The sequence below is a fragment of the Tyto alba genome, unplaced genomic scaffold, assembly GCF_018691265.1.
Source record: "Tyto alba isolate M040663 unplaced genomic scaffold, T.alba_DEE_v4.0 Super-Scaffold_27, whole genome shotgun sequence".
In the NCBI taxonomy this organism is placed as follows: domain Eukaryota; kingdom Metazoa; phylum Chordata; class Aves; order Strigiformes; family Tytonidae; genus Tyto; species Tyto alba.
This window is the reverse complement of record NW_024881301.1, coordinates 19,216,399-19,242,369: the sequence shown is the minus strand read 5'-3', so window position 1 is coordinate 19,242,369 and position 25,971 is coordinate 19,216,399. Positions and strand designations below refer to the sequence as shown.

General features: G+C 35.8%; 1 protein-coding gene across 7 annotated transcripts in view; it reads left to right on the top strand.

The window, feature by feature from the left end:
* The window catches only part of NETO1 (neuropilin and tolloid like 1), a 68,191-nt gene extending 44,497 nt beyond the window's left edge, over positions 1 to 23,694 (top strand). Inside the window, exons 7-11 of one of the 7 annotated variants that reach the window (XR_006165804.1) lie at positions 5,413 to 5,641; positions 17,711 to 17,824; positions 20,139 to 20,697; positions 21,849 to 21,937; positions 23,169 to 23,694. Coding sequence is in view for 5 of the 7 variants with exons in the window: in XM_042798204.1 (XP_042654138.1) it covers positions 5,413 to 5,641; positions 17,711 to 17,824; positions 20,139 to 20,697; positions 21,863 to 21,923 (963 nt within the window). In the remaining 2 variants the exon portion in view is untranslated. Of the gene's footprint in view, positions 1 to 5,412; positions 5,642 to 17,710; positions 17,825 to 20,138; positions 20,698 to 21,848; positions 21,938 to 22,709 lie in introns of all 7 variants that reach the window. The other 6 variants (XR_006165805.1, XM_042798206.1, XM_042798207.1 and 3 more) reach the window with 6 other exon arrangements.
* Positions 23,695 to 25,971: the final 2,277 nt, after the last annotated feature.

Below are 25,971 nucleotides of genomic sequence, written 5' to 3'. Positions count from 1 at the left end.
TTAAAAAACTGGCCTTCCCAGGCCTAAATTCTGGAGGTATCATCTTGAAAGTCCTTTGTTAATCACACAGAGTTGAACGAGATCCAGATTAAAGCAGGCACTGTAACTGATCACTGAGCAATGTGAAAAGACATAGGACCATTTAACCCAGTCCTGTGCTTACAAGAGAATTGACTGAAGCTAGAAGCTGAATATGCAAAATCTGGATGTTAGGCCCTGATGAAGAGGTTTTTTATTTTACATCTAAATTAGTTTTGGCAGTTGAATGATGGCTTTTTGTTTGTTTGCTTTGGTTTTAAGGGACTGGATGTCTGTTCACATATATTAAGTTTAATATGCTGGGTTATGGTTTGAAGCTTTTCCTGACTGGCCTGATCAATCATGTTGTCAGCCCTAACCTTCAGTGATTGATTAAAAAGCAGAACTCATCAAAAGTGATTCACTATGAAGAGATTATAATCTGACCATTTTACTGAGGTGATACATTATTCATAGTTTACAATAATTCTTTTTTTTTCCTAATATATACAGTCAGAGATTTTTTTTATTATTATTTTTAAATAAAAAAGTAGTAAAACTTATCCAGCATTTCCTTTTCATTATTTTGATGACAATATAAACCTTAAAGGTGACAAGACAATTATTTAAAATATAATGTGACTGAGTGTGAATTATATATGCCACAGTTGCAGTGAGGCTTTATCAGTTTTGTTGTTAATGGCATTGACATTTGCAGTGACATCTCGAAACTCAGTAAAAGCTAATACTTGTGCACTAGCAGCCTGTTCTTCTAAGTAATGTGGAACTGATGATTTGAGGAAAGTGTCTTATTAAAACTTTACAACAAAAATGTGAAAGGAGAAGATATGGCAGTTATGCTGCTTCTTTCAAATAAGATGTTCTCTTCAACAAGAATGTCCCGATTATGCTAATATTAATAATGTGTCAGTATCTACGGGAATGTTATCATTCCAAAATCTCCCATTGGCACTGTGAAAAAATGCTTAATGAAGGCAAGTGATGGCATTTGAATTTGTGACCACCTTTTTGTTCATTTGTTTTCTTTTGAGGGAGCAAAATTTCTTATCCTCTGCTGGTAGAAGTAATGACTAAGGTCTCAGTAAATGAAATAACCAGAAATATTAATAATTTTTCTCTCACTTTCTGCTTAATTTCTTTTAGTGAGATCCACATGCCAATGAAAGTAATGAGAATATTGCCACTGATTTCAGAAAACTATGTATCAGGAACATTTTGCATTAGATAGCAGTTTGTCATATAATCAGTTTTATTCTTTCCCTGGGGAACTCAATTTATTAGTCATTTTCTTCTGCCAGTGTGGGTCTTGCAGCCAGTGACAGGAACAATGGCAAATATAAAGTAATAAAACCATAAAAACTGTCAGAGGCGTGCAGATGTAATTAAATTATTCCAGCTCTTTAAAATAAAATCTGATCCAATATTAGGTTGTCAGTTTGTGTAATCAGTTTCCAGTTTATAAAAATGCACCACAGTCTTAATCCATAGGTTTGCTTCAAATAAGTAAATGGAAAGATACCCACTTATTTCAGTGAGCTTTATATCAAGTCCTCATTACTTTGTATAAAGTTCTGGGAATAGTCATCTCCAAAGACTATAAGAATGAAACTCCAGCTCACCTCAGAATATTAGGAATTTATTTTCTCTAATTTATGAAGCTTCATGCCATTGAAGAAGGTGCCATCTTTCTTCTGAGGAGTGGACATAGATTTTCAAATCACATATTTCTTTCCAGTGGTTCCAGTACCCATCAAGTCTATGTATGCTATGATCTTAGCTGAAGTTATCATACACAGGAATGAACTGGTATGACAGACAGCAGATTTCATCCTTGGGAAGAACTGAAAGTGTTGGCTTCTTCACTGAAAGACTCAAAGTGAATTGCTAAGTTATTGTCTCTTGATTCATTCTCAGCATTTATCACTGCTAATCTAAGAAATATTTTACTATTTTATATGGTTAGCATGCCACCAAAAACTAGTGAATGTTAAATGATAAGCCCAGAGAAATAAGACTTTAGCTGTACTGTTATATGAGCAATCTGTTTGAACAGATCAGGAATAATTGATGAATGGTGGAAATTGCTGTGAGAGCTGATGCTTTATAACCACAGTGAGGATTCGCACACATTCCTTGTAAAAATGAAAACTGATATAGATTATATCTCAATACTGAAGTGGGACGCCTTATATAAAATATATGTGTGCTTATACATACATATACACACATATATATGTACATATAATTGTATATATATAAGATAGAAGGATAGAAATAGAGACCAAGTGAGCAAGAGTAAGAGGTCTTTCCCTCACGAGGTATAGTTTTGCCATTGTTCTGCAGTCAAACTAAGATATTTTTTTTCTGGAGTAGGTAAGAGCTTTCCTGAAGAGTGGAATAAGATAAAACAGTCATATATGTACATTGCATTATATCTGTATGGTCTATCATATCTACATATGGTTTATTGTAATATATAGATGGTATACATATGATAAGAATATATGACATAGAAGTAATGATTCATGACAATAGTGTCTTGGTCTTCTGTGCTTTCCTATGAGATATTTATCTGACACTTTGCTTTCTGGAAAAGAGTCACGGGTATACAGTATTGCATATAATCAAGCTGCAGAAGGTTTTCTTGCATTACCTGTAACAAAGCTAACCATTTGAAGCAGGATGCTTCTGCTAGGGGAGGAAAGAAAAGCAAGATTCACATATGCAGAGATGGTGTAGGGGCTATCTCAGCAGCTTCACAGGAGAGGCTGAGTGTGTCCCAGCTACAGCCGGTTGCTGGGTTTGGGTATCATGGCTCTGACTCTTCCCTCCCTTAGGCATAATCTTGATCTGACAGGACAATAGCGTACCTGTGCCAGCTGGACCCCAGGAGCCCCTAATATAAGAGGATCTTATCAAACCATGGGAGTTAGGAGTAAAAGCCAATCTCACATTGGCCACCTCAGTTCTGCATGGTTGCGTCTGAGTCACTGACTGGTCCAAAATTCTGGTCTGCAGTTCTCTCACTAGCCTTTTGTTGCTCATTTTTTCTTGGTTCCAGTTAATTTCTGTGTATTTTCTTATACTTCCTATCAGAGGTGTAACATTTTCTAGAAAGCAGCTGGCAGCAAAGGTCAGGTATCTGACTGGTGGCCATGGAAGTGGCTAATGCTGTATAAACAAAAAAGAGCAGAAGCCACACTGAAGATGAGTTTTACCTGAGGGGATAAAGTAGTCAGGTATCAGCAAGACAGAAATGCTCTAAATAGCTGGAGAACACCAAGAACAAGGATTTGGAACATGAGAAGAAGTAAAGGGTCAGCTGCCAGAGCACCTGGGGAAAGGTGGAAAAGTGTAAAGAATGAACGAGAAACTTGTAAAGGGGTGTATCCAGTGCAGAGGAACTTCAGGAATGCGTTTTCTGCATTCAACATATCTTCATCATTCAAAACAAGTCTTTAAATATGGCTTTGACAAGGAAGTGGGTGACCTGTTTTAACAGGAATGGAAACTGCATGTCCCTCAGTAGGAGAGGAAATGGTAAAACATTTCAAGAAAACAAATTTATAAAAAGTGGTAGATATTGTGAGAAAATTTCAACAATTCTGGAGGACTGAACTGTATTAATTTTTCATTCCATGGCAAGGGTGGAGGAACCAGTAAATGAAATTAAAAATACTATAAAAAGTATTCCTTGATATAAGATATTGCCATCTGAATATTACTTTGTATATTGATTTTAACTGGTCCATTTTGTAGAGATCAGTACAAGCAGCTTCCTTAATTTATAATATTTAAAACCAAGATACATGGTGAAAGTAGGATTCACTTAAATGCAATTTAATTGAAAAATATTCCTCTGAGTCCTTCTGGAGGATGGAAATGTTGGAACATAAAGTAAGGATTATTGTAAGAAATAACATACTAGAAAAAGGTGAGTCAAGTAAAATGAAACAGTATACCAAATGTCATATGTTAGTAAAAACTGTATTACAAATATTCTTTTCTGAGACACCAGTTGCAAAGCATAACAAGGAATGAAAATGTACCATAATACATTACTTGAAAAGGTTCATTTAAAAATCTGAGCTAGTATTAAGCAGTGGCAGACTACTTAATAGCACACAATTCTCAAACCATAAGAGCTTTAATATATTAATGAGGTGAAGTGTTGAGTCCTGTTGCTACTAGGATATGTTATGTTTGTGTACTTGATGCAAATCTGGAGAAGCTTTTTAAGCAATTGATCTGTGCCTGTAAAAAGCTACCTGAAGTTAACAAGATTGTTTGTATGTAAAGAAGAATATCTGATGTCTAATACAGTGGAGTTTCTTTTTGGTTATTTTTTCAAGTGAAGATGCATATAGCTAGATGCTGGATATGTCTATTGGCTTTTTATGTTATTTCTGCCCTACTTCAACTTTCTGTATCATTCTCTTGAAGTCTCCTGGGTATGCTTGGCAGTTTGATTATATATCATGTGTCTTGAAAATATTACTTGCCTTCTCTGTTACTGGAATATTTGAGTTTCTTGTATTATCAATTGCTGTTAAAATGAGTGCTTTTCCCTATTGAAGTCCATAGGATTGAATAGTAAATAATACCATTTTCTCCTCACTCCTGTTTCTTTTTGGGTAGATTTACAGAGTTCTTTGCAAAGGACAATACATCTGTTACTTTTGTGAGAGAACTTAGCTTGTATGCAAGAGATATTTCCTAAAAAACTTTCTAGGTTTCTAGCAGTTTCCATGAAATACACTTGATTTCAACCCTTTTAAATTATGAAGATATATACCATAAGGTTTTGTTTAGAAAAGCTGAGGTGGAGGCCAAATTGCTTGAGGAAACATAAAAAGATTAATGATTCAGCTCTGCCTGGCTCCCAGATTCTCACTTCCTGCATCAGTGTATCTGAGACATATCACAAAGATGACACATATTGACTCTGGGGAGGGAGCAGTAATTATTTGCCTTATTATTTTCCATGTCAGGCAAGTAATAGAGCAATATTGTGCCAGCCACTGAAAGAATAAATTTCTAGCTTGTCTGTCCTTCAGCTTGAAGGACTGTTGTACATTTAAAAGGCGGGTATATATTTGGAAATTAGGACCTTACTGCAAAGAACAAAATTATCTAGATGATCTTCTAGATTCTACTTTGAATCAAGACAACATACCAGGAAGTACAAACAGTTATCATTTTCTGCATGAATGCCCTTCCAGAGAAGTGGCCTATGGATCACCAGCCCCAGAAAAATTATTTTGATCGTGGTGTTCTGCAGTCTTTCTCCCACAAGGTAGAGCAAAGGTGTTTAATGTTTGTTTAGTCATTCTCAAATGTCTGTACATGTTGCCTTTGTTGTTTGTTTCATAGATCTATTTGCGATTCTTGGACTATGAGATGCAGAATTCCAACGAATGCAAAAGGAATTTTGTAGCTGTCTATGATGGAAGCAGCTCTGTGGAGGATTTGAAAGCGAAATTTTGCAGCACTGTTGCTAATGATGTAATGCTGCGGACGGGTCTCGGTGTAATCCGCATGTGGGCAGATGAAGGCAGTCGAAGCAGCCGATTCCAGATGCTCTTCACATCTTTCCAAGAACGTAAGACCCTAATTAACGTGTCCGCCTTTCAGTTTGTTAAATGATACAAGTCCCCAAAACTGTTAATGTTTTCTCCATGCAAAGTAGTTAATGAAGAATCTTCCCAAACAAAATATATAAATAGTCAGAACAGTTTTTATTCTGAGCATTTATAGTATGCAATAATTTGTAATGCAGTAGATAGAGCACAGGATTCAGTGACTGGAAGACAGGTTTGAGTAGTCACAAACTGTCCAGTCATATGACAGTGGCTTTTATCTGATCCCAAGTTACCAGGTCACTATGTCTCAGTTTTTCCTTAAGCACTGTGAGATATAATACAGCTCTGAAGGTTTTTATCAAGCCTGACCATTTTCTATGAATTTGATTTTTTAGATTTCATGATGGGCATTTGAAAAATACCTTATGATTATTTTATGACAGATGATGGGTGTGGTTATGCATATTCCAGAATGCCTATATCAATAAACATGTATGTCAGATATTGTTAAGCAAAGAATTTAGTTAATTTTTTGTAATAAAAGAAGTTTTCTAGAAGCCTTACATGATATTTTGGTTAATATTCTCTCTATGCACCTTGCCTGCATTTATATGTTTATATGATTTCTGGACTCAGATAATAAGCAAAACAGCCCTTGAAAGAAACAGAAGGTAGTTCTAGCAAGTTTAAAAAAACCCAAACAAACCACAAAAAAAAGTCAACAAAAGCCAATAATGCCATTCACTGAAAAAGATGGATTCAGGTAATCACGTGTGAAAGGTATTGATGTATTTTCTCTGATGGAAATAATGCATATCTGGTCCCTTGAAGAAGGATTATATACATGTATTTTCATATGCTGATTCATGTTAATTTTTAATGTATTTTTTGGTTTGTGCATCACAAGTCTGACGGGAAGATTTCTGTGCAACTGTCAGTGGTTGGAATGAAGGCACAATTGTACTAAACACATTCTTCATCTGTATTCTGTGTGTGTGTACCCTGCAATGAGGCAATGAGACTCTGTTGAGAACAGCCTCCGTAATTCCTTAATTATGGCTCTGATTAAAAATTTCTGACAGTCTACATGCCTGAAACTGCATACACCACTGTACTCTCCATACTGCAGCCTTAGGGTGGATTCTATTTTCCTTGTCTGTAAATCAGGACAGGATCTAAAAGATATTGAGAACCCTCAGTTGAGAAGATACTGCCCTATTCTCATTTCTGCAACTGGTGATGTCTTGAATATTCAAGATCTGATTCATTTTTTTCACAAGGCATCCTGATCTGTTACCTTAGAAACAACTGCATAGACACTGGAGGTTCAGAGCATATAAAGAACTGGAGAGTGAAGCACTATGATGACTAACTTGAAATGAAGGTTTGAATAAGTGTGTGCTTGCAAGGCTTTCATATTTTAAAGGAAAAGAAGGAAAAAATGTGTTTTTTTCTCTTATAGTATTTCTAATATGTTTACCTGACATGCTACATCTTATGAGCTACTCCGTTCTTGTAAACAGATGATAGTTTATACTGCATAGTATTCTGACTGGGAAATTGAAAATACTAATATGATGTGTTTTCTGTAAATTTATTCTGAGCAGTCATGGAGTGATAAAAGCTGAAAATTGATTAAGGGATAAATTGTACTTTGAAATATGTATACATGGTCTGCTCATAAATAGTAGAAGAAACCGCATCTGTATTTTTAATGCTGGAAATTGACTTTAAAGATTTAAAGGTGATGCAGAAAAGTGCCATGTCAGTTGTCTGTCCGTAAGTGCCGCCCTATGCCGCAGACTGGTGCTGTCTGTCAGGAGTCAGCTAGAGCAGATGTCCGGCATGCACACTGCAAGACACAGCTCAGAGCATGTAAACTGCAATGTCTTTCAGCAGCGTGTGGGAATAATTAGATCATCTGCATGGAAGAGAAGGAATGTCAGACCTCATTCAGGGAGATGTGCATCAGGGAACAGACACCTGTGTCTCTACTGACTACAAAGAAAGAGGAAAAAAGCTGTTTTCTTCACCTAGAGCTGAGAAAGAAACAAAATAGTTGACATTTATGTTGTGGTTATCTGTGTGGGAAAGACTGACAAAGTAAAATTCCCGTATTTACTGTTGCTGTGGGAATGATCAGGAGGTGTCATGACCTGTAGCTCCCCAAGTTCCTCTGCTTAGTGTGGAGTTAAGTTGTTGAGATTGTGAGTCTTCCCTTACACAAGGCTCTGTGAACTGGAAGTGCTTTTTCTGTGGGAAGAGGTTGCTTAGCCCGATCAATGTTTTCTCTGTAAGTCAGTTCAGTGTTAATTCTTATTATAGAGCCATTTCCTGGGGACTTGACATTTGTGTAGAACAGAAAAAGCTTAAAGAGATTTCTTACATGATTATTTTCATATGGTTTAATCAGTGTACTCCAATTAAATATGAAATATTTTTTCTTATCATGTAAAAAGTGCTCTTACAAGTTTCCAAACCTCTAGCAGTGATTCCCTGCAAAGGAGCAATGCTATAAATATGTTGGAAGGAAAGACATACAATGCAAGAAGTTGTTAAATTTCCAAACCAGAAAATCAGTAATGATTCTCACATAATCAAAACAGTAGTAGATCTCTAAGTAACACTTAATAACCGATTAATTCTTAATAGCTGATAATTTAGAATGAATATCTGATCTTCCACGATCTAGATTAGTATCTATTCCAACTAGAATTATGGGGTTTGTCTGCTTATGTCCTTACCTTTCTAATCTTTAATATATCTTCTGAGCATATATATCTAATCATATTTTTGTGTATGGTAGTCACTGCTACAATAGCTTTTAAATATCCAATAAATCAGTTTAAGAATCAGAAAAAGGAAAACAAGAAAGCTAGTATAATCAAAAGGTATCTGTTCATCTGGTAAGAAGATTTGAAAAATGAGTCTGTTTTTTCACCCGCTGACTAACTGTTCATTTAATTTTCCATGACTGTGAGAGTGATCTCCAGCCTGATTAATGACAGACGTGTTACACCTACAGCTTATTCAGAGAGCTGCTCCTGAGCAGACACACCTACACTTTAACCTAAAAGCAGATTCGTAGAACCAGGGCATATGGGACAAGAGAAAATCCCTCTGTATGCACAGCAGGCAAGATGTTCGTTCTGTCACCCCTGGCTGCTCTTTGCTAGCACAGCTTCCTTCTCTGTCCATAACCCCGCATCACAAACTCCAGACCAGACAACTATCATTCCTTCTCTTATTTTGTTACCCCTTTGACATCTAAGTCTGTTGTTAAAGCCCTGTCATACCTGGCTTTCCTAAAGAACACGAGTTCTATCATTCTTATCTTATTTTTAACAAACCCCATATTTAGATGGAAGTCTAGGGCCATGTTTAGAACAGTGCACAGCTTTATCAAGTAACTGCACTCAAGTTCCTTGATCCCTGAAGATGATCACCCCAGCATGGGCAATCCTCTAATGGGGAAAAGACACTGCAGGTATGCAGTGTTAATGACTGTGTTTATTGTGGTAATGCAAAGGGAACTACTGAGAGAGGGAACAACAAAGCGATAAGTGCAACATGTGAAAAGATGGTTGCCGTCTGCAAGGATTTAGGAGTGTAAATAGATTGCAGCTTTGCTGCTTTTGCTCCCTGCTTCCACACTAATATATAAAAAAAGAAAACACTAGGATTGCCTCCTTACTAGTGAGCACTCATCTGTGATTTTCTTCCCTGCTGTGATATTTGCAGCTATCTCTAGTGAAAAACCCTCACTGGCTGAGCACCCCGATGTCTCTCTGACCATGAACAAAATATCTGTTAGTTGTGTCTAGAGTGTGTAAACTGAACACAGACGAGCTCTGAGCACGTGCTCCTGAGCTGCCATTCTGTGGTGAGTTCTTGTATCATAAAAAACCCATGAAACCACACGGAAGTGTTTTTTAAAGACTAGATTGTTGATGTGTATCTGGTATTGCCTATCTGTAGAAGTTACATTTATCTTGAACAGAACTGTCTGAAGGTGGCTGAGCAAGAGAATTCAGTATTAAGTACATTTCATTTTCAGGTTTCTAATAGCTGTGTTTTCATAAGTTTTCTTTTTTCATTAGTGACAGATGAAAAGATAAGTAATTTTACTTTAGGTAATATACTTGCAATGTACAGTACTAAACCTATTTTAATAATTTTATAATTTAAATAAAGTAAGTGAAGCAGTCTGTCAGCATGACCGAACTGTTACTCGGACAGGTTGAGAGAAAACTTCTTCCTCTGTTTCAAAGATGGTTCAAAGAACATCTGAAGAATTTAATTTTTCTTCTCTTGTGAAGGCAAGAAAGCTTTATTTTTCAGTAAGGAGCAGTGGGAAAATCCAAATGATCTATCCTTAAAGAATTTATGTGCAGAGCATGATGCAATGAGCTATCTCGAGTATGTGGGGAGTAGGTGTGAAATGTCTAAGGAGTTCAGTGTAAAATATTTCTCACATCTAACCATTGTTAAGATTTCAGAATTTTCCCATTCACTCTCAGGAGAAAGCAAGACCTCTAAAATACATTATGACAAGAAGGGAAGCGAGGAAGAGAGAAAAGCCTAAAACTATCAAGTAGGGTAGGGCATTCATGTAAGATTAGGGAGTGCCAGACTGAAATCCCTGTCTTGAAACAAGCTCAAACAGTAAATCCACGTGATTCAAAGAAGTACGACAGAGACACCCAAGCTAGCTTGCTCAGTGCTGGTTCACCCCCCAGGAGCAAAGGGGTTGAGCTAACTCTGTGCGATGCTGAGAAGCGGTGTAAATGCACTGGCATGGAACAGCCAGGCTTCACACCAGCTCCCTAACACTTTTGACTTCATCTTGTAAAAATATTTTGACCTGGCTGTGTTTGCATTTTATACCCAAAGTATCCTGCAATGTCCAACAAACCGATGCTCAACAGACATACAGATAATGTAATTTATTATTAATGTCACAACATCACAATAGTATAATAATTATTAAAAGCACACAATATTTAATTGCTAGAGCGCTTTATAAATATTGTTATTTCATAGTATAAATGTGCATGTATTACTTGTGAATATTTATTTTATTGTCTCAATGAAAGCAATATTTTTTTAATATAAAATATGACTGCTTTTATTGCTTGTTACTTTGTAAACATGGCATATGGAAGAACTATTATTGTTCTTTATGTTTCTCTGCCTTAGGACTATTCAGGATTAAAAGAATTTATTATTATTTTGAATTAATAAATGAAAAAAATATAGATTATTTGCTCCATGTTCATTCCCAAAACCTTCCAAAAATAGGAAAATACAGACAACTCCATTGGTTCAATTTTTTTGAACTTTGAAAGCAGTAACCTTCAAACACTAAACTCAGGCTTTTTTGAAAAGTGTGATGGTAACCTTCTGGAAATATGATCATTATAACAAGCTTCTAACTTGCATTAGAAACAAAATATATTTACATGCCAGATGACAGAAATAGGGTTGTTATTATTCTAGGATTTTTTAAAGTATAGGTTCTGTGATATCATATCTATTCTTGTTAACTCACTTGCTTATATATCTTCTAGGATAAGTGCACCATCTTGTGTTCAGTATAAATATTTGTTGCAAAGCAGAAGGTATTACATTATAATTAATTCAATAACTACAAAATCTGGTTTTATATTAAGATACAAGATATCTCTACATATGCCACACAAATTTTAAAACACAAAATATTGTCATTAAAAATAACGTAGAATTAGTGTTTAAAGTTTCTTGTTTTGTATATATTATTTTATATAAAATATGGGTTTACATAAAAATAATTACTAATTTAAATCAAAACTGGAAAAAGAACCTTTAATAATATTTTTTTTTCTTTAATTAGTGATTTAATTTAAATTATAGTGTTTTCATGCTGCAAACATCCAACAATTTATCAAAGACTTAAAGTTATTAAAATACATCAGGTTGAATTATATATATAGTTCTAATTTGCCCACTTGCGTTAAAATCATTATGAATTGTTCATTGTGCTGAATATGCTAGCTCACTTATTTCTAGGCCAGAACCTTGGCAGAGCTTGACTCAGAGCAGCTTTGGGACACGGGAGAAATAATATAACTGTGTTCCCAGCTGTTACTTTTAATATAATTACGAAGCCATCTTTTCAGAGTGACAGAAGGGTTGAGTTTGGAAGGGATTCCAGGATATGACCTAGTCCAATACTGCTCAAAGCAGAGTCAGCTACAGCAGGTTGCTCAGGTGTGTGTCCAGATGGGTTTTGAATATCTTCAGTGATGGAGACTCCACAGCCTCTCTGGGAAACAACCTCCTGCACAGCATTTGACCAGCCTCAAAGTAAAAGTTTGTCCTTACATTTAAGGGGAACTTCCTGTGTTTCATCTAGTGCTCATTGCTTCTTGTTATGTCACTGGGAACCAATGAGAAGAGCCTGGCTCTGTCTCCTTTACTCCCTCCCATCAGATATTTGTACACATTGATGAAACATCCCTCCCCCACCCCCAAGACTTCTCTTCTCCAGGCTGAACAGTCCCAGCTCTCTCAGCCCCTCCTTGTATGCCAGACAATCCAAGCCTTTAATGGTCTCTGTGGCCCTTTGCTGTGTGCCCCACTCCAGTATATCCATGTCTCTCTTGTTCTGAGGAGCCCAGAACTGGACACAGCACTGCAGATGTGGCCTCGCCAGTGCTGAGTAGAGGGAAAGGATGAGATCTCGCAGCCTGTTGACAATGTTCTTTCTAGTGCAGCCCAGGAAACTGGTGGCTGCCTTTGCCAAAAGGGCTTCTTGCTGGCTCATGATCAGCTTACTGTACACTAGCATCTTTTCCACAAACTTGTTTTCCAGATGTTCAGTCCCCAACATGTACTGGTGCATGAAGTTATTCCTTCACAGACAGGACTTTGCATTTCTTTTTGTTGATCTGTTTGAAGTTCTTGTGCCTCCAGGCTATTGGGGCCCATCTGTACAGCCACCTAACCACTTGGTCTAACAACCAGTCCTCCCAGTTTTGCACTGCCTGCTGACTTGCTGAGGACACACTCTGTCCCATTATCCAAGATATTAATGAAGAGATTAAAGAGTATTGGCCTCAGTATTGACCTTGGGTTACATCACTAGTGACTGGCTTCCAGCTGCACTTCATGCTACTGATCATAACTTTTTGAGTTTGGCAGTTTGGCCAATTTCAGTTCAACTCACTGGCTATTTAGTCCATATTCATCAATTTGTCTATGAGGATGCTATGGGAAACAAGGTGAAAGCTTTTCTTAAGTAGAGAAACACATCCACTGCTCTCCCCTCACTCACGAAGCCAGTTATTCAATTGTGGAAGGCTGTCATGTTGGTCAAGCATGATATCCCTTTCATAACTCCATGCAGACAACACTCTTCTTTTCCTTCATGTGTTTGGAAATTATTTTCAGGATTATTTTCTCTGTTGCCTTCCCAAAGATTGACATGAGGCTGATTTATATGTAGCGTAGCTCTCAGGATAATCCTTCTCACCTTTCTCAAAGATGGGGGGACATTTGCTTTATTCCAGTCCTCAGAAATCTCCCTCAATCACCATGACTTTTCAAAGATAATCAAGAGTGGCCTCACAATGGCATTATCCAACTACTGAAGGCATCACATCAGGGCTCATGGGCTCATGTCTGTCCAGTTTGTTTAAATATTCCCTAACTTGGTCTTCTCCCACTGAGGATAGGTCTTTCTTGCTCCAGGCTTTCTCCCTCATCTCATGTACTTGAAACTCCAAAAGGCAAATCCCACCATAAAAAATGATGGAGAAGATGAAGAAATTCAATACCTCAGCTTTTTCCATGTCCTTTGTAACAAAGTCCCCTGCCCCATTCAGCATCACACTCACATTTTCCCACATCTTACTTTGGAAGCTGACATATCTGTAGAAGTCCTTTTTGTTCTCACTGGATTGAACTCCAGGTAGGCTTCAGCTTTCCTAACTGTATCACTGTATCTTTGGTCAGTGCCCCTATGTTTCTGCTGGGGTCATCTGACCCTGCTACCACCTCCTGTATTGTGTTGTTTTTATGTCCAAATTTAGTCAGGAAGTCAATGTTCATCCATGCAGGCCAGCTGCCACCTTCACTTGAGTTTCTCTTGTCCAGATAGATACTATTGGGCTCAAATGAGGCATTCTTACAGAATCAACCAACTCTCCTGGAGCCCTCATCTTTCCAGAACCACCTCCCATAACGTTTTTCCAAGCAGACCCTTCAACAGTAAGATTTTGTTCTCCTGAGGCCCAGACTTGTGATCCTGCTTTTTGCCTTATTCCCTTCCTTCAGCATCCTGAACTGTATCATCTCATGATCACTGCAGCCAGGGCTGCATCTGACATTCACATCCGCAACTGGTTCTTCCTTGTTTATAAAACTCTGAGGCCTAGTAGAGCTCCCCTCATCAGTTCCTTGATTACCTGTATCAGGGAGTTATCACCAATGCACTCTGGAAACCTCCTGGTTTGCTGTACTCTGCTGTGTTGCCCTTCACAGATATTGGTTGGTTAAAATCCCCTATAAAAAACAGGGTCTGTGAACATGAGGCTTCTTCCAGCTGTCTGAAGAAGGTTGCATCTACTTCTTGTCCCTGATCAGGTAGTCCGTAGCAGACAGACACCAACCACAGTATTGGTAGCTGTGGGCTAACCCTGGGCTGCCCACTAACCGTGATCAACAAACTCTCACTTGGATCCTCATCCAACCCAAGGCACAACTCTGTGCATTGCCACTGCTCTCTCATATAAAGGGCATTTATATACTCATGGGGAAGACCATACACTGATAGAGTAGGGTTTCTGCTGGGCGGAGAGGTTTGTGATGTTTCATCTAGTTGAAGCCAGTCATAGCAGTAGCTTCCTTTTGTGAAAACACTCACAACCTTTCCTCAGGTTTAAACACTTATATACCGAGGCATTGCCATAGATGATGATATATATAGGAAGGGTATAGATATCAAATGTAGCTGCCACATCCCTTGTCTGCTTGATTCCACTCCCATCCTGAGTTCTATAAGAGCTTCAGGAAAGCATCAGGACCAGATCATCTTGCTGTAAAAGAATCCTGTTTACTACCAGTTCATTTATTTTTTGCTATTACTAGAATGGCCTCGATGCAGCATCCCAAGACACCGTTGATGTGCCTATTCAAGGACAAAAGGCCTAATTCCTCCAATGTATAATTGGACTGACAAGGTTTCAGCTTCCCTTGATGCTTTCGTTCATTCCAACAAAGAGCCTTCATTAGAGTGGGGAAAATATATTGTTTTCTTGTCCAACTCAATCACTCCAGGTTCAAAGGACCATGGAGAGGACTGGACTATACTAATTTTATAAACATGAACAAGAGGGGGTGTTTGTCATTAGGGCTAGGAATCTTACATTTGGGTTTCTCTCATGTTAAATTTGCTGTACTTATTCTGAAATTGCTCTGCCTTGCTATTAATCTCGTTTTGACATTTATTCACATATCAACTATTTCCTCCATAGTTCAACAGCACAATTTAGAGAAACTGAAATTTTCTTTCTTTTTTCTTCTTTTCTCTGGCCTTTCATTTCCACTCATCTCCCTGCCGTCCCTTTGCATAATTATCCCTTTTTCCTAAATCTGCAAAAAATAAGTTTTGTACTGCTCTTATTTTTTCTCTCTTAATTCTGAAACATTTCCTAATATTTTTCATTTGATATAAAATCTCTTGTCTTTCCTTTTTGTGCAGAGTGCCTGAAGTGTCATCTATTTCTGCTGTGCAATTCTCTCTTTTTTCCTCTTCCTTTCACTTCCTTTACTATCTTCTTCTAGTTCTCCTTTTCTACTTACCGCCACTATGCTTCTGAATTTCTTTATTTCTGCCTCACACAGCTGTCCTTCCTTCCCTTAAATTGTTTCCTATTCTTTTGAGTGTTTTTTTCCACTATCAATCCTTTCTTTATTATTGCATTCAGTGTTAAATCAGACTGATTTTAAAATGGCAAGAGCTAGTCATACACATCTAGGAGGTTTTGCTTGATCAGAGACAGCACTGTCCTTGCCACTTCACTTCTAAGGCCTTTCATGCCACTCTACATTTTTTTTTAGTGTTTTGGTGGGTTTTTTTCCTTCTTTATGGCTTCATTAGCATAAACTTTCCTAATCCTACACTTTTTTTTTTTTTTTTTAACTTGTTCTCCTGTCACATTTTGTGCTTTCTCCATTTGTCATTTGAGTTTTCTTGGGCACTTCTTATTACCATGTATTTTGAATGAGTGGCTACTTAGGTCTTCTTAGGTTTCCCTTTCATAAATTCTCTCCCTCTCTGTTTCACTTTTTTGCTTAGAGCAGGCAGTGAGACTCTTTCTGTGTGTTGTACCAGTCTGAAAAGATCCTCATCTTGCCCAGAAACAGGGATTGCAGCTAGTGTGTGAAAGGATGACTGTGCCTCTGGTGGGTTACCTATATGAAGTGTCACATCATGAATGGCAGCACCAGATAGATAAACACTGTCCTAAAACACCCTCCCTTGCTAATATGCATGTGTGCTGTTCTTCTCTTTCTCACCAGTTTAAAGTAAAAGCCTTCCTGCAACAAACTTAACATCTGACCAGGGTCACTGCAGTTTAGGAGATGGTATGCCAGATTTTCCCAAATACTGAACAGTGCGCAGAACCAGTCTGGCTAATAAGTCTTCTGCATTGGCTAAGAGATACAGTATACATATACTGTTACACTCAAGTGGATGGTTACATCTTTGGGGATGTGTACAAGTTTTGATGGTGTTTACTATTTGTTTAACAGACCATAACTGCTCTGAAGAAGTCATTATAGTCAGTTATAGATATCTGAACTTAAGCACTTACTGAAAAATGGATTTCCTGGCATGATATATGGAGCCATTAAGTTAGAGAGTATAAATTCTTTGTACTGTCCTTAGCAAACCACTGAAGCAGTCATCTGCTCTGAGCCAGTCTCTGTGATATGCATATATGCTGTCATAGGAACAGCTTTTTAATTTACAGAGGATAAAATTGACATTAAACATCAAATTACAAGTTTCAATAATATGAGCATCATAGCTCCTTTCTGATTAGTTAAGGGTCTTAGGTTATTTTTTAATTTTCCCTTAAAAATAATTATGATAATGCTTTTGGGTTGTTTGAGCTAAAAAAATACATAAACCATTTTACTGATAAAGTTTATAGCTCTTTTTCTAAATGGAGGAAGATCATCCCATTTGGTTTTAGCAAAAGAAATATGAGGAGTAATTTATCTTTACTATGTTATATAATTTTGGAGTAGTATCTTTACAACCCCAACTCCTAAGGATCTCCCAACACCTGACTAAGTAGCACAGTTTAGCAGCATGTACAATTCCTTCTGACATCTTCCAAGCTGCTTCTTCAGAGTATATGGCCCTCAGTAAAGCCTTTATCCTGCAGCTTTAATCTGCACGATTCTCCCAGCCCATGGGCTTCAGGGTCACTGAAGATTTTTGCTTTTTTTAGTGTTCACACTTGTGATCAAAGGGGTACCTTTTACTGTAGCCTTTCTTATGAACAAAGGGTTTTAAAAATTAATTTATTTTTTCTATGTATAAATGTTCAGAGACTGTTGATATGGGCACTAAAGTACATGCCTTCTTTGAGTCGCACAGGTTTTCTTATAAAACTGGAGTTTCAGCAACAAACTTTAAAACTAATTATTTCTCATATACCAGATCTGACTGGGATACAGTTAACTTTTTTTCATAGGAGCCCATAGGGTGCTGTGCTTTGGATCTGTGGCTAAAACTCTTGATAACATATCGGTGACCACCCACCAATGTATGGGGAGCCTACCCACTACAGCCATAAGAGTCAGACTATGGGAAGTCCACCCATCTTAGAACTGAAAATTTCTTGCCACAGAATAATAAACAGTCTGTGACTGGAGTGCTCTCAATCTTGCATGTCGAATATTAAATATGCTCAAGGAACCTATGTTGTATAGCTTTTCCCTATTGCAGGTTACGTGAACACTCCTAGATGTGTTTATTGTGGAGAGGTGAATGATTTACTACTTAATATCAGCTTTTTCTCTCTTGTTTTTAGCCCCTTGTGAAGCCAACGCATTCTTTTGCCACAGTAATATGTGTATTAATAATACATTGGTCTGCAATGGACTCCAGAATTGTGTGTATCCTTGGGATGAAAACCACTGCAAAGGTAATGTGTAGAAATGGAAATGTTGAGTCATTTAGTCTGCATGGGTTACAGCATATTCTCCTTAGATTCTTGTTAAGTATGTGCCAGATGGGTCAAAGCTGAAGAAGAGTAATTCAGGGAGAGCATATATTAAGCAATAGAGAAAATGAAGAGAGGTAAAAACACCGATGGATTTTAGTTTGTGTTTGCTTTTTGCTTCGTGTTGATATGTGTTGGTTATGTCTTTCTGCCCAGTTATGTCCTCCTGGCAGGCTTTCTGATTACTTTGTTTCTGTTTCCCTTACAATATAAAATGTAATTAAAAGTCATATTTTGGTTCCTTTGTCATAGTTACCTTTGTAGTGGAGTAACATATGGGTAGCAGGTGTCTTTTAGCTTCATGCCATGCCCATGAGAGCCCAGGTGGGCTAAAAAGACAAGGGGAAGTGGAATTAACGTTGTAAGAAAGCAACAAAATCTACCTATATTCAGGTGAAATTGAAGAGCAAGAATTAGGCACAGGAAATTAGGCATAATGTGTATTTCATAAGTAGGGACTGATGTTCCTAGCCAGGTGTTGATAATGCTTTCTAAATATTGCTCTCTGTTTCTGAAAAAAAAAAAAAAAAAAAAAAAATCAACATCTGGATTGTCTACAGGGAAAAGAGTTTAACTAACTTATATTGCAGGCTAGGGAGACAGTTTGCTTCCCTCCTGCACCCCTTCACTACTGCAGATTTGTTCCTGGAAACATGGGATATGCCAAATTTAGGAACCAATCAAGGAAAAATTCAGAATGAGATGGATTAACAGACAGTCCGTAAGTCTGCTGAAGCCTGTAAAATCCTGACAAGCAATGCAATAGGGTAAAACACAAATGAAAAGACATTTTAAAAGAACACAGCAAAACCGTAGCATTGCATAATATTCTTCAAAGGAACTAAACATATGATTGGGAAATAATTATCTGTTCTCTACTTCTTCAGCAGAGACGAAAACAGGAAAACTTCCCCACTCTTTAATTTCCAGAATTATTTTCATCTTTCATTTGCCAAGTAGCTTTTAATTTGGTCTTGTGCATTTATCCTCTTTTGGTTTTCTGACTGGAAAAAGGAGGTTTGCTGATGCCAGCAAAAAGGTTGTTTGCTGCTGTGTTGCTTTTTCTAACCTTGCTACTTCCCCAGAATCTGTGTCAGTCAGTTAGAGAAACCCCAGGTGAATCTACAAGACTAGGCAATGGGGAGTACTGTGAAGTTCATTTTTGGTATCTAGGAGATTATGAAGAGATGGATGTTATTGTTTTGATGTCAATAACTTTCACTTCAAAGGCTTTGTATTAAGTCTGATATGTCTTAGGTTGCCAGGAAAAATTGCACTAAACTGGGTGTTGAAACTCAATCACAGTTTTCGAGTCTTGCTATGCCTGTGAGAGACTGATGCGAATGCCTCCAGCTTGGATTTCTACAAGGCTCAGTCACTGTCTCATGTGACTGTAGCCATCTGAAAGCAAATCACAGAGAAATGTACACAACAGTAGGGTGAAACTGGTTTTCTTCTAATTATTTTACTGCATGTTTTATGTTTTTCTTCATTCACAATGCTGAATTTGCTGGCTAAATTCCTAGAGGCCCCTGACTAAAGAGTAATAAGTAGGATCAGCTTTTGGATTTTTATAGGTGTTTAGAAAAGTTGTGGTAATTAATAGGTCAGGAACAAAAGAAATAACTTGCACATTTTTTTTTTTCCAAAACCTCAGTTTGAATAACTTTATTTTCTCCTGATGTAGTATTACCATTGAATATTGTCAGCTGTCCCAGTCAGCTCACAAATATTAGGACTTCATCAAAGTTCTCAATGCAAAGAAAAATATATTTTTAAATCCTGTAAAGTCTTGCTCTTTCATTGGTCCTAATGTCCTAGTTGCATATATTTACTGGAAGAGACAGAAAATAAAGAAGAGAAACCTGTAACAGTCTTGAGGGCTTTAGCAGGCAAATGGAGTTGAGGTGACACTAAAGCCATCTGCTTGTTATGGTGGTTGCTTTTTATAAAAAACTTAAGTAATTCTTTCATCTAATTAAGTTTGTAATATACCCTGAATAAATCACTTTCCAAGTGAATAGGCACACAGAGGACTTGTGTGTTGTTTATTTGGCTTTTATGAACATGATTTCTTCTTTTGTTTTCTTTTTGTCAATGAGATTGATTAAGTGAACCCAGACATAGGCTAGGCTCAGTTTTTCAGTAATCTGTGAACCCATCACAGTTGTTTTTATTCTTGAACTGAAATTAATGCTGTGCTTTTTTTTTTTTTTTTTTCTCTCCTGTCACACAGAAAAAAGAAAAGCTAACATATTGGACCAACTTACCAACACGAGTGGGACTATAATTGGGGTGACTTCTTGCATTGTGATCATCCTCATTATTATCTCTGTTATAGTACAGATCAAGCAGCCTCGTAAAAAATTTGTCCAAAGGAAAACAGACTTTGATCAAACAGTGTTCCAGGAGGTGTTTGAGCCTCCTCATTATGAGTTATGCACCCTCAGAGGGACAGGGCCTACAGCTGACCTTGCTGATGTTGCAGATGACTTTGAAAATTATCATAAACTGCGGAGATCATCTTCAAAATGCATTCATGACCATCACTGTGGATCACAAGTGTCTAGCATTAAGGGCAGCCGTAGTAACCTCAGCACAAGAGATGCTTCTGTCTTGACAGAAATACAACCCCAGCCTGTAAAACCACTCATTCAGCCCATGAACAGGAGAAATATCCTTGTCATGAAGCATAGCTACTCACAAGATGCTGCAGATGTGTGTGAGATAGACGAAATTGAAGAGGTACCAACCACAAGTCACAGGCTGTCCAGACATGATAAAGCTGTTCAGCGGTCAGTATCAATAGATTTTTGATGAAGACTATTGTGTATGGACTTGATTGCCCAAACATATTCACTCTTTATTCAGTAAAGACATATTTTCATTCTCCTTTATTTATTGTTTAAATTTCTGTTTCCTGATAGCACATACCATTATATTATCTTCCTCTATCTCTCTCTCTCATCCCTATTCCTGTTTCCTGAAGGATACTGTATCTCAGTTTTACCTTTCTACTTTATATCTTTCTTTTTCTTTTACTATTTTACACATACCCACATGCATGCACACACAGGTCAACAGAGAACAGGTACAATTTTTAAAAACCAAAGACGTTTTTGTGTGACTAATTTTTGAAAGAGCCACATATGTGTGGTTTCCTTGTAACTGAGGTGGCCTTGAGTATCATCCATTGTTGGTCTAATATCTCTAAATCAACACATTAATAAATAAAAAATACATGTATCCATTTTGATGCATGGCACAATAATGAGAAACACAGTCCTGGGGTAAGGAAACCCCTTTTCTCATGAAATAATATCTTTTATATAATGAATGACAACATTTGCAGAATTTTACTGTATCTGTTCCATTATTAATCACAGTATCTTGGCTTGTTATATTAACATATATATATATATATATATAAAACTTGATTAGAACATGAGACAGCATAGTGAATAGAGAATACTCATATATTTACCTATAAGAAAATAGTTAAAAGGAATCTTTCTAATAAATAAAAAAGTCAAGCATGATATTTTTAATAAAAGAGCTATTTCTACTGTATATTGCACTTTGAATGACTGTAAATATGAATGATTAAAAGTTTACAAGTAAAAGAAAAAGAAAAGCAGAAACATTTATGAACAATTTATTTGAAAAAGAACACAGAAACTTTTTATATATATTTGTGTTTTCTCTTGCATGCATTATTTATGCACTTCTTGTGACTGTTTACATGCCCTCCATATTTTCTTTGCACATTAAGGCATTTCTGTCTCTTAAAAAACCCCAAGTTATTTGATTATTTTAATCTAACTACATGCCAGTGTAAATTACTTCATGAATATTGATCAGATTATCAAGGTGTATTGTTTATTAAGTATCTATATGCATATATTTCTTTTTTTCTATGCAAACATTATTATTTTGAATGAAATAGCCATAACATTCCAGGTTCTGCCTCATTGGGTCTCTAAGCAAACATGAGTCTGAGTACAACACAACTAGGGTCTAAGAGACAAACTTGAGGTAAGTAAACATACCTATACAACAATTGAACCATCTGTTGCTTTCCATTTTATTTGTTTTATTGCTAAAATGCATGTTAGTTTTCAAGTTATATGTCAGCTTGTATGGAGAGAGCCAGGTTTGAATACTGAGAAAACTGAAAGACAGATGATCACTTTAGTATAGTAAACTAAGCAAAATCTAGTAATTCCTTATTTGTGACAGCACTATAATTATCCCCTAGCTAAATATAACCTTCATTCCAAACATGTTATAAAGACAGATGATTTGCATGACTCTGTTCTTTATTTTTTGATTTATGAAAATAAAATTTAGAGTCCCAGCATGTGAAATTTGACAATCTAACCCAAGCCAGGAAGATGTGGAACTATATGTTTTAAATTCATTCTATTCACTCAACCTTTTGAAGTGTCAGGGGAAGGGTATGTGGTAGTACTGGTAAATTTATAGATGCTGTAGCACTGATGTTAATGTTTGTAAATTGAACTTCTTCTTTTGAGTCTTTTCCTAGACTTTTCATTTTGTATAATTTGTCATCAACACTTAGTCTCAATAAACATAATCTCAGATGTTTATAATGAAGTTATAGATAGTTGCTAGTCTGTCAATTTATGTATGTATATGTGTGTATATATATAAACATAGATATGTGTATATACATGTTTATATGTGTATATATGTATACAGCAATTTTACTGTGAAAGAATCCTTTAATGCTTTTATTGCTTCTAGAGAGTGTGAGTAAATATTTTTCTGTATTTTTTCCTCATAGAGAGAACTTATTTTTACTTTGTTTTGCTTTCAGACATCTATTCATGCAGTCATGCAAACTCTGAATGGAAAAATCTATAGTGAATAATTTCAGCTGTCTGAAAGAGTGGACGTGTTTCTAATTTAATTTCTTTGCCTTTATCCAAACCTAAGAAGTACAGACATATCTTACTTCCTTAGCAACATATTCCCATTGCACAATAATATGTTTCTTTTATAATTTGGTTGCTAGCCACCAAGTGCTCCTTAGTTTTTAAATACATTTGGAAATCTGATGCAAACTTGAAGAAGAAATTAGCTCCTAACTGAGACTGTCCCTTTAAAAAAAAAAAAAAAAAATCATCTTAGTTTTATTTTAGTTGATATGTTTTATGTCTGTTATTTAATTATATGTTGTGTGATATGTGGAAGAAGATTTACATTGAACTTTTGTCGTATGTACATTGTTTTCATTATATAGACTGCTTGAGAATAGTGCGCTCCTACGTGATTTTGAACATGCTACAATGAAATGTGAAACTATCGTCCTTGGAAACACCAGCTAGAGGTTTTATGGACTCTCTGACCAGCTATTCTCATAACATGACAAAATTCAGCAAACAGTGTTGAGTAAAATTACTAGAAGGCAATAAGACTTTGGTTATTATGCTTATTGGTCATTTCTCTTTTTCCTTTTCTCTATTCTTTTTGTTGCAAGTTAAATTCCCAATTTCAGGAACAATTTATTGAAATCAGGTATTTAGCCATTCATAATCACTTCAATAGAAATGTTTGTTGGAAAAGCATCTAGCAATATGACTGAATTTGACATTGAGCAAATAATCTGCATGTATGTTACTGAATATTTGATTTGGCAAAAATTCCCTTATTAGATACATTGTAAAAAGCATGCATTCACAATTACTGCTGTTACTGTTCCATTTCTGTGTCATATGCTTGCTACTTGTAACTTTTTATATAAAGATACATAAAGCAATGTATAATAATTTCTTACCTTGAGTTTAATGGCAATGTTTTCTTTTACTAGATTTACAAATTTTATGTAATTCAGAAGATTAAACTCAAAATATAGCCTCTAGGAACTTGAAACCCAGATACATTAGAGAATCAGCTCTTCCTCATCCCTCACTTACTGAAAAGCAAAATACATTATTTTTTAAAGATTTAAATGAATTCATAACGCATGAAGTTGATCACCTAATTTCAGTTAAAAGATTTGTGACAACCTTTGTGTTCAATTCTGTACTCTTAACTAATTTATTTTGATGACAATTATTAGGCATTTTGCTTCATTGTAGCAGAGTAGCAGATTTTTATCAGTTACACAAATGTTATGGCTGGATTTCAATTTTAGAGATACAGATATAAATCATTTCCTTATGCAAGATAAAGTTATATTCATAATTCAAGCTATAAACATTGGTAACCAACACTGAAATCAAACCTGAGAGGTTATGTTGTTAAGGAATTATTGTAGATTGAAAAGCCACAATCATGTAAAGTTGAAAACCCCCTCATTTAAGAACTCCATAACTATGCATAAAATCATAGTTTCATTATCTATTTAAAGTGTTATTTTCCAAATTCTGTTTCAAAACAAACCCCAGTTCCTTGTTAAACTTAATGTGTCATTCATGGTTGTTAGGTTTTTCTGTATAAAAATTTTGCCAGTTTTATTGAAAGAATTCCACGGAACTTCCCAAAGTATAGACAGGTAAAGAGAAAATCTGAAAGACTGACATAAAAAAATAAGGTGATCTATATCATCTATTTAAATATATGGTATGTAATTTACATAATTAAAAATACAGGAAATCTGGTTTCTACAAAACAATGTCCACAAATGTGATTTAGGAACGACATGAGAAGAATAAGGGTTTCAGGTATTTGGCTCATTTTTTGTACACTATATTTGCAATGTATTTTACATAATTTGATTTTAGTTTGATTAATTTGTTTGCTATCACATATTAGCTGCAAAAAACAGTCCTCTGACTTCTGCAGTCATTGAGAGTCATTGAGTCATTACTCACTTACATGGATTTTTAGCATGCACTAACAGGTCATTTCCAGATCAATATCACTTTCCAAGTTCATATACTTTATTAGTGTTTTTTTTCTTTACCCTTTCCAAGTACTATCTCACGATCTTTTCTTAAGTATATTACGTTATTTGACACATCAATATTTAAAATGGATGCATCCATACATTCATTATAAAGTCAATGAAGAATGAAAGACTTGCTGAAAGAAATGCATATACATGCACACACATTTATGTATATTTATAAATATTTGTTAATGAAGATAGTGTATAAATAAATATATAAGGAGAAATCTAAATATGTGAATTTAGCTTTGAATGAATTATATTGGTCACCTAGAAAAATGCTGAAGCCTTGGATTTTAAAGTTGCTATATATTTAAGTGCCTAAATCCCACTGAAACAGAGTTGATCTAGTCCCTCCTAGACAAGCACACAATTAAATCCATTTTACGATTTTTCCAGTGAATTGCTGACTGAGAGAACTTAACTGGAGAAAACATGCATATTAATAGTTCATATTAATCATTATGTTGTATGCACATCCTTCCTTTCTTAAAAAAAAAAAAAAAAAGAAAATTGCATCAGAGAAAAATGAGAAACATAAAAAGTTGTGTAAACAGAATAGGTGAAATAAAGTGAGAATGGTCATGCTTACTTGATCTTGGAAACTCCTTTAGAAACATGTTGTCTAATAGCTAGGTATACTCTTAAACAAAAACATCATTGTAAGTGACAAAATATGTGTATACTGGGAAAACAGGGTCAAATTATAAAATTTTCTATTAAAAAATAAACAACAGTAAATTAAAGACAAATTAAAATATTATAATTGAAATATTTAAGTAATTATATTCTGAATATAGTCAATGTAAATGATAGCCTAGTCAGCTATATTTCAAGCAGTAAAGTTTTGTTTGATATCACACAATAGTAGGATATCATAATGTGATCTATAAAACTCAAAATATTAAAATAAAAGGGGTTGTTGCTGAAAGTAAACAGTTTGCCTTTCTTATGAGCTTTTTTTTTTTTATTATGAATCCACTTTTTTAAAAACAGAAAGCAGTTCAAGCAAACTAGTTCAAACAGACAAGCTACTTCAAGCAATTTCAAGTTCATGCAAGTTCAATTAACTACAAAGAGAAAACTAAAAACTGGTATTTGACCACATGCTATAAATGAAGTTTAGTTTGTTCTATTACACCTTTTCTGTTTT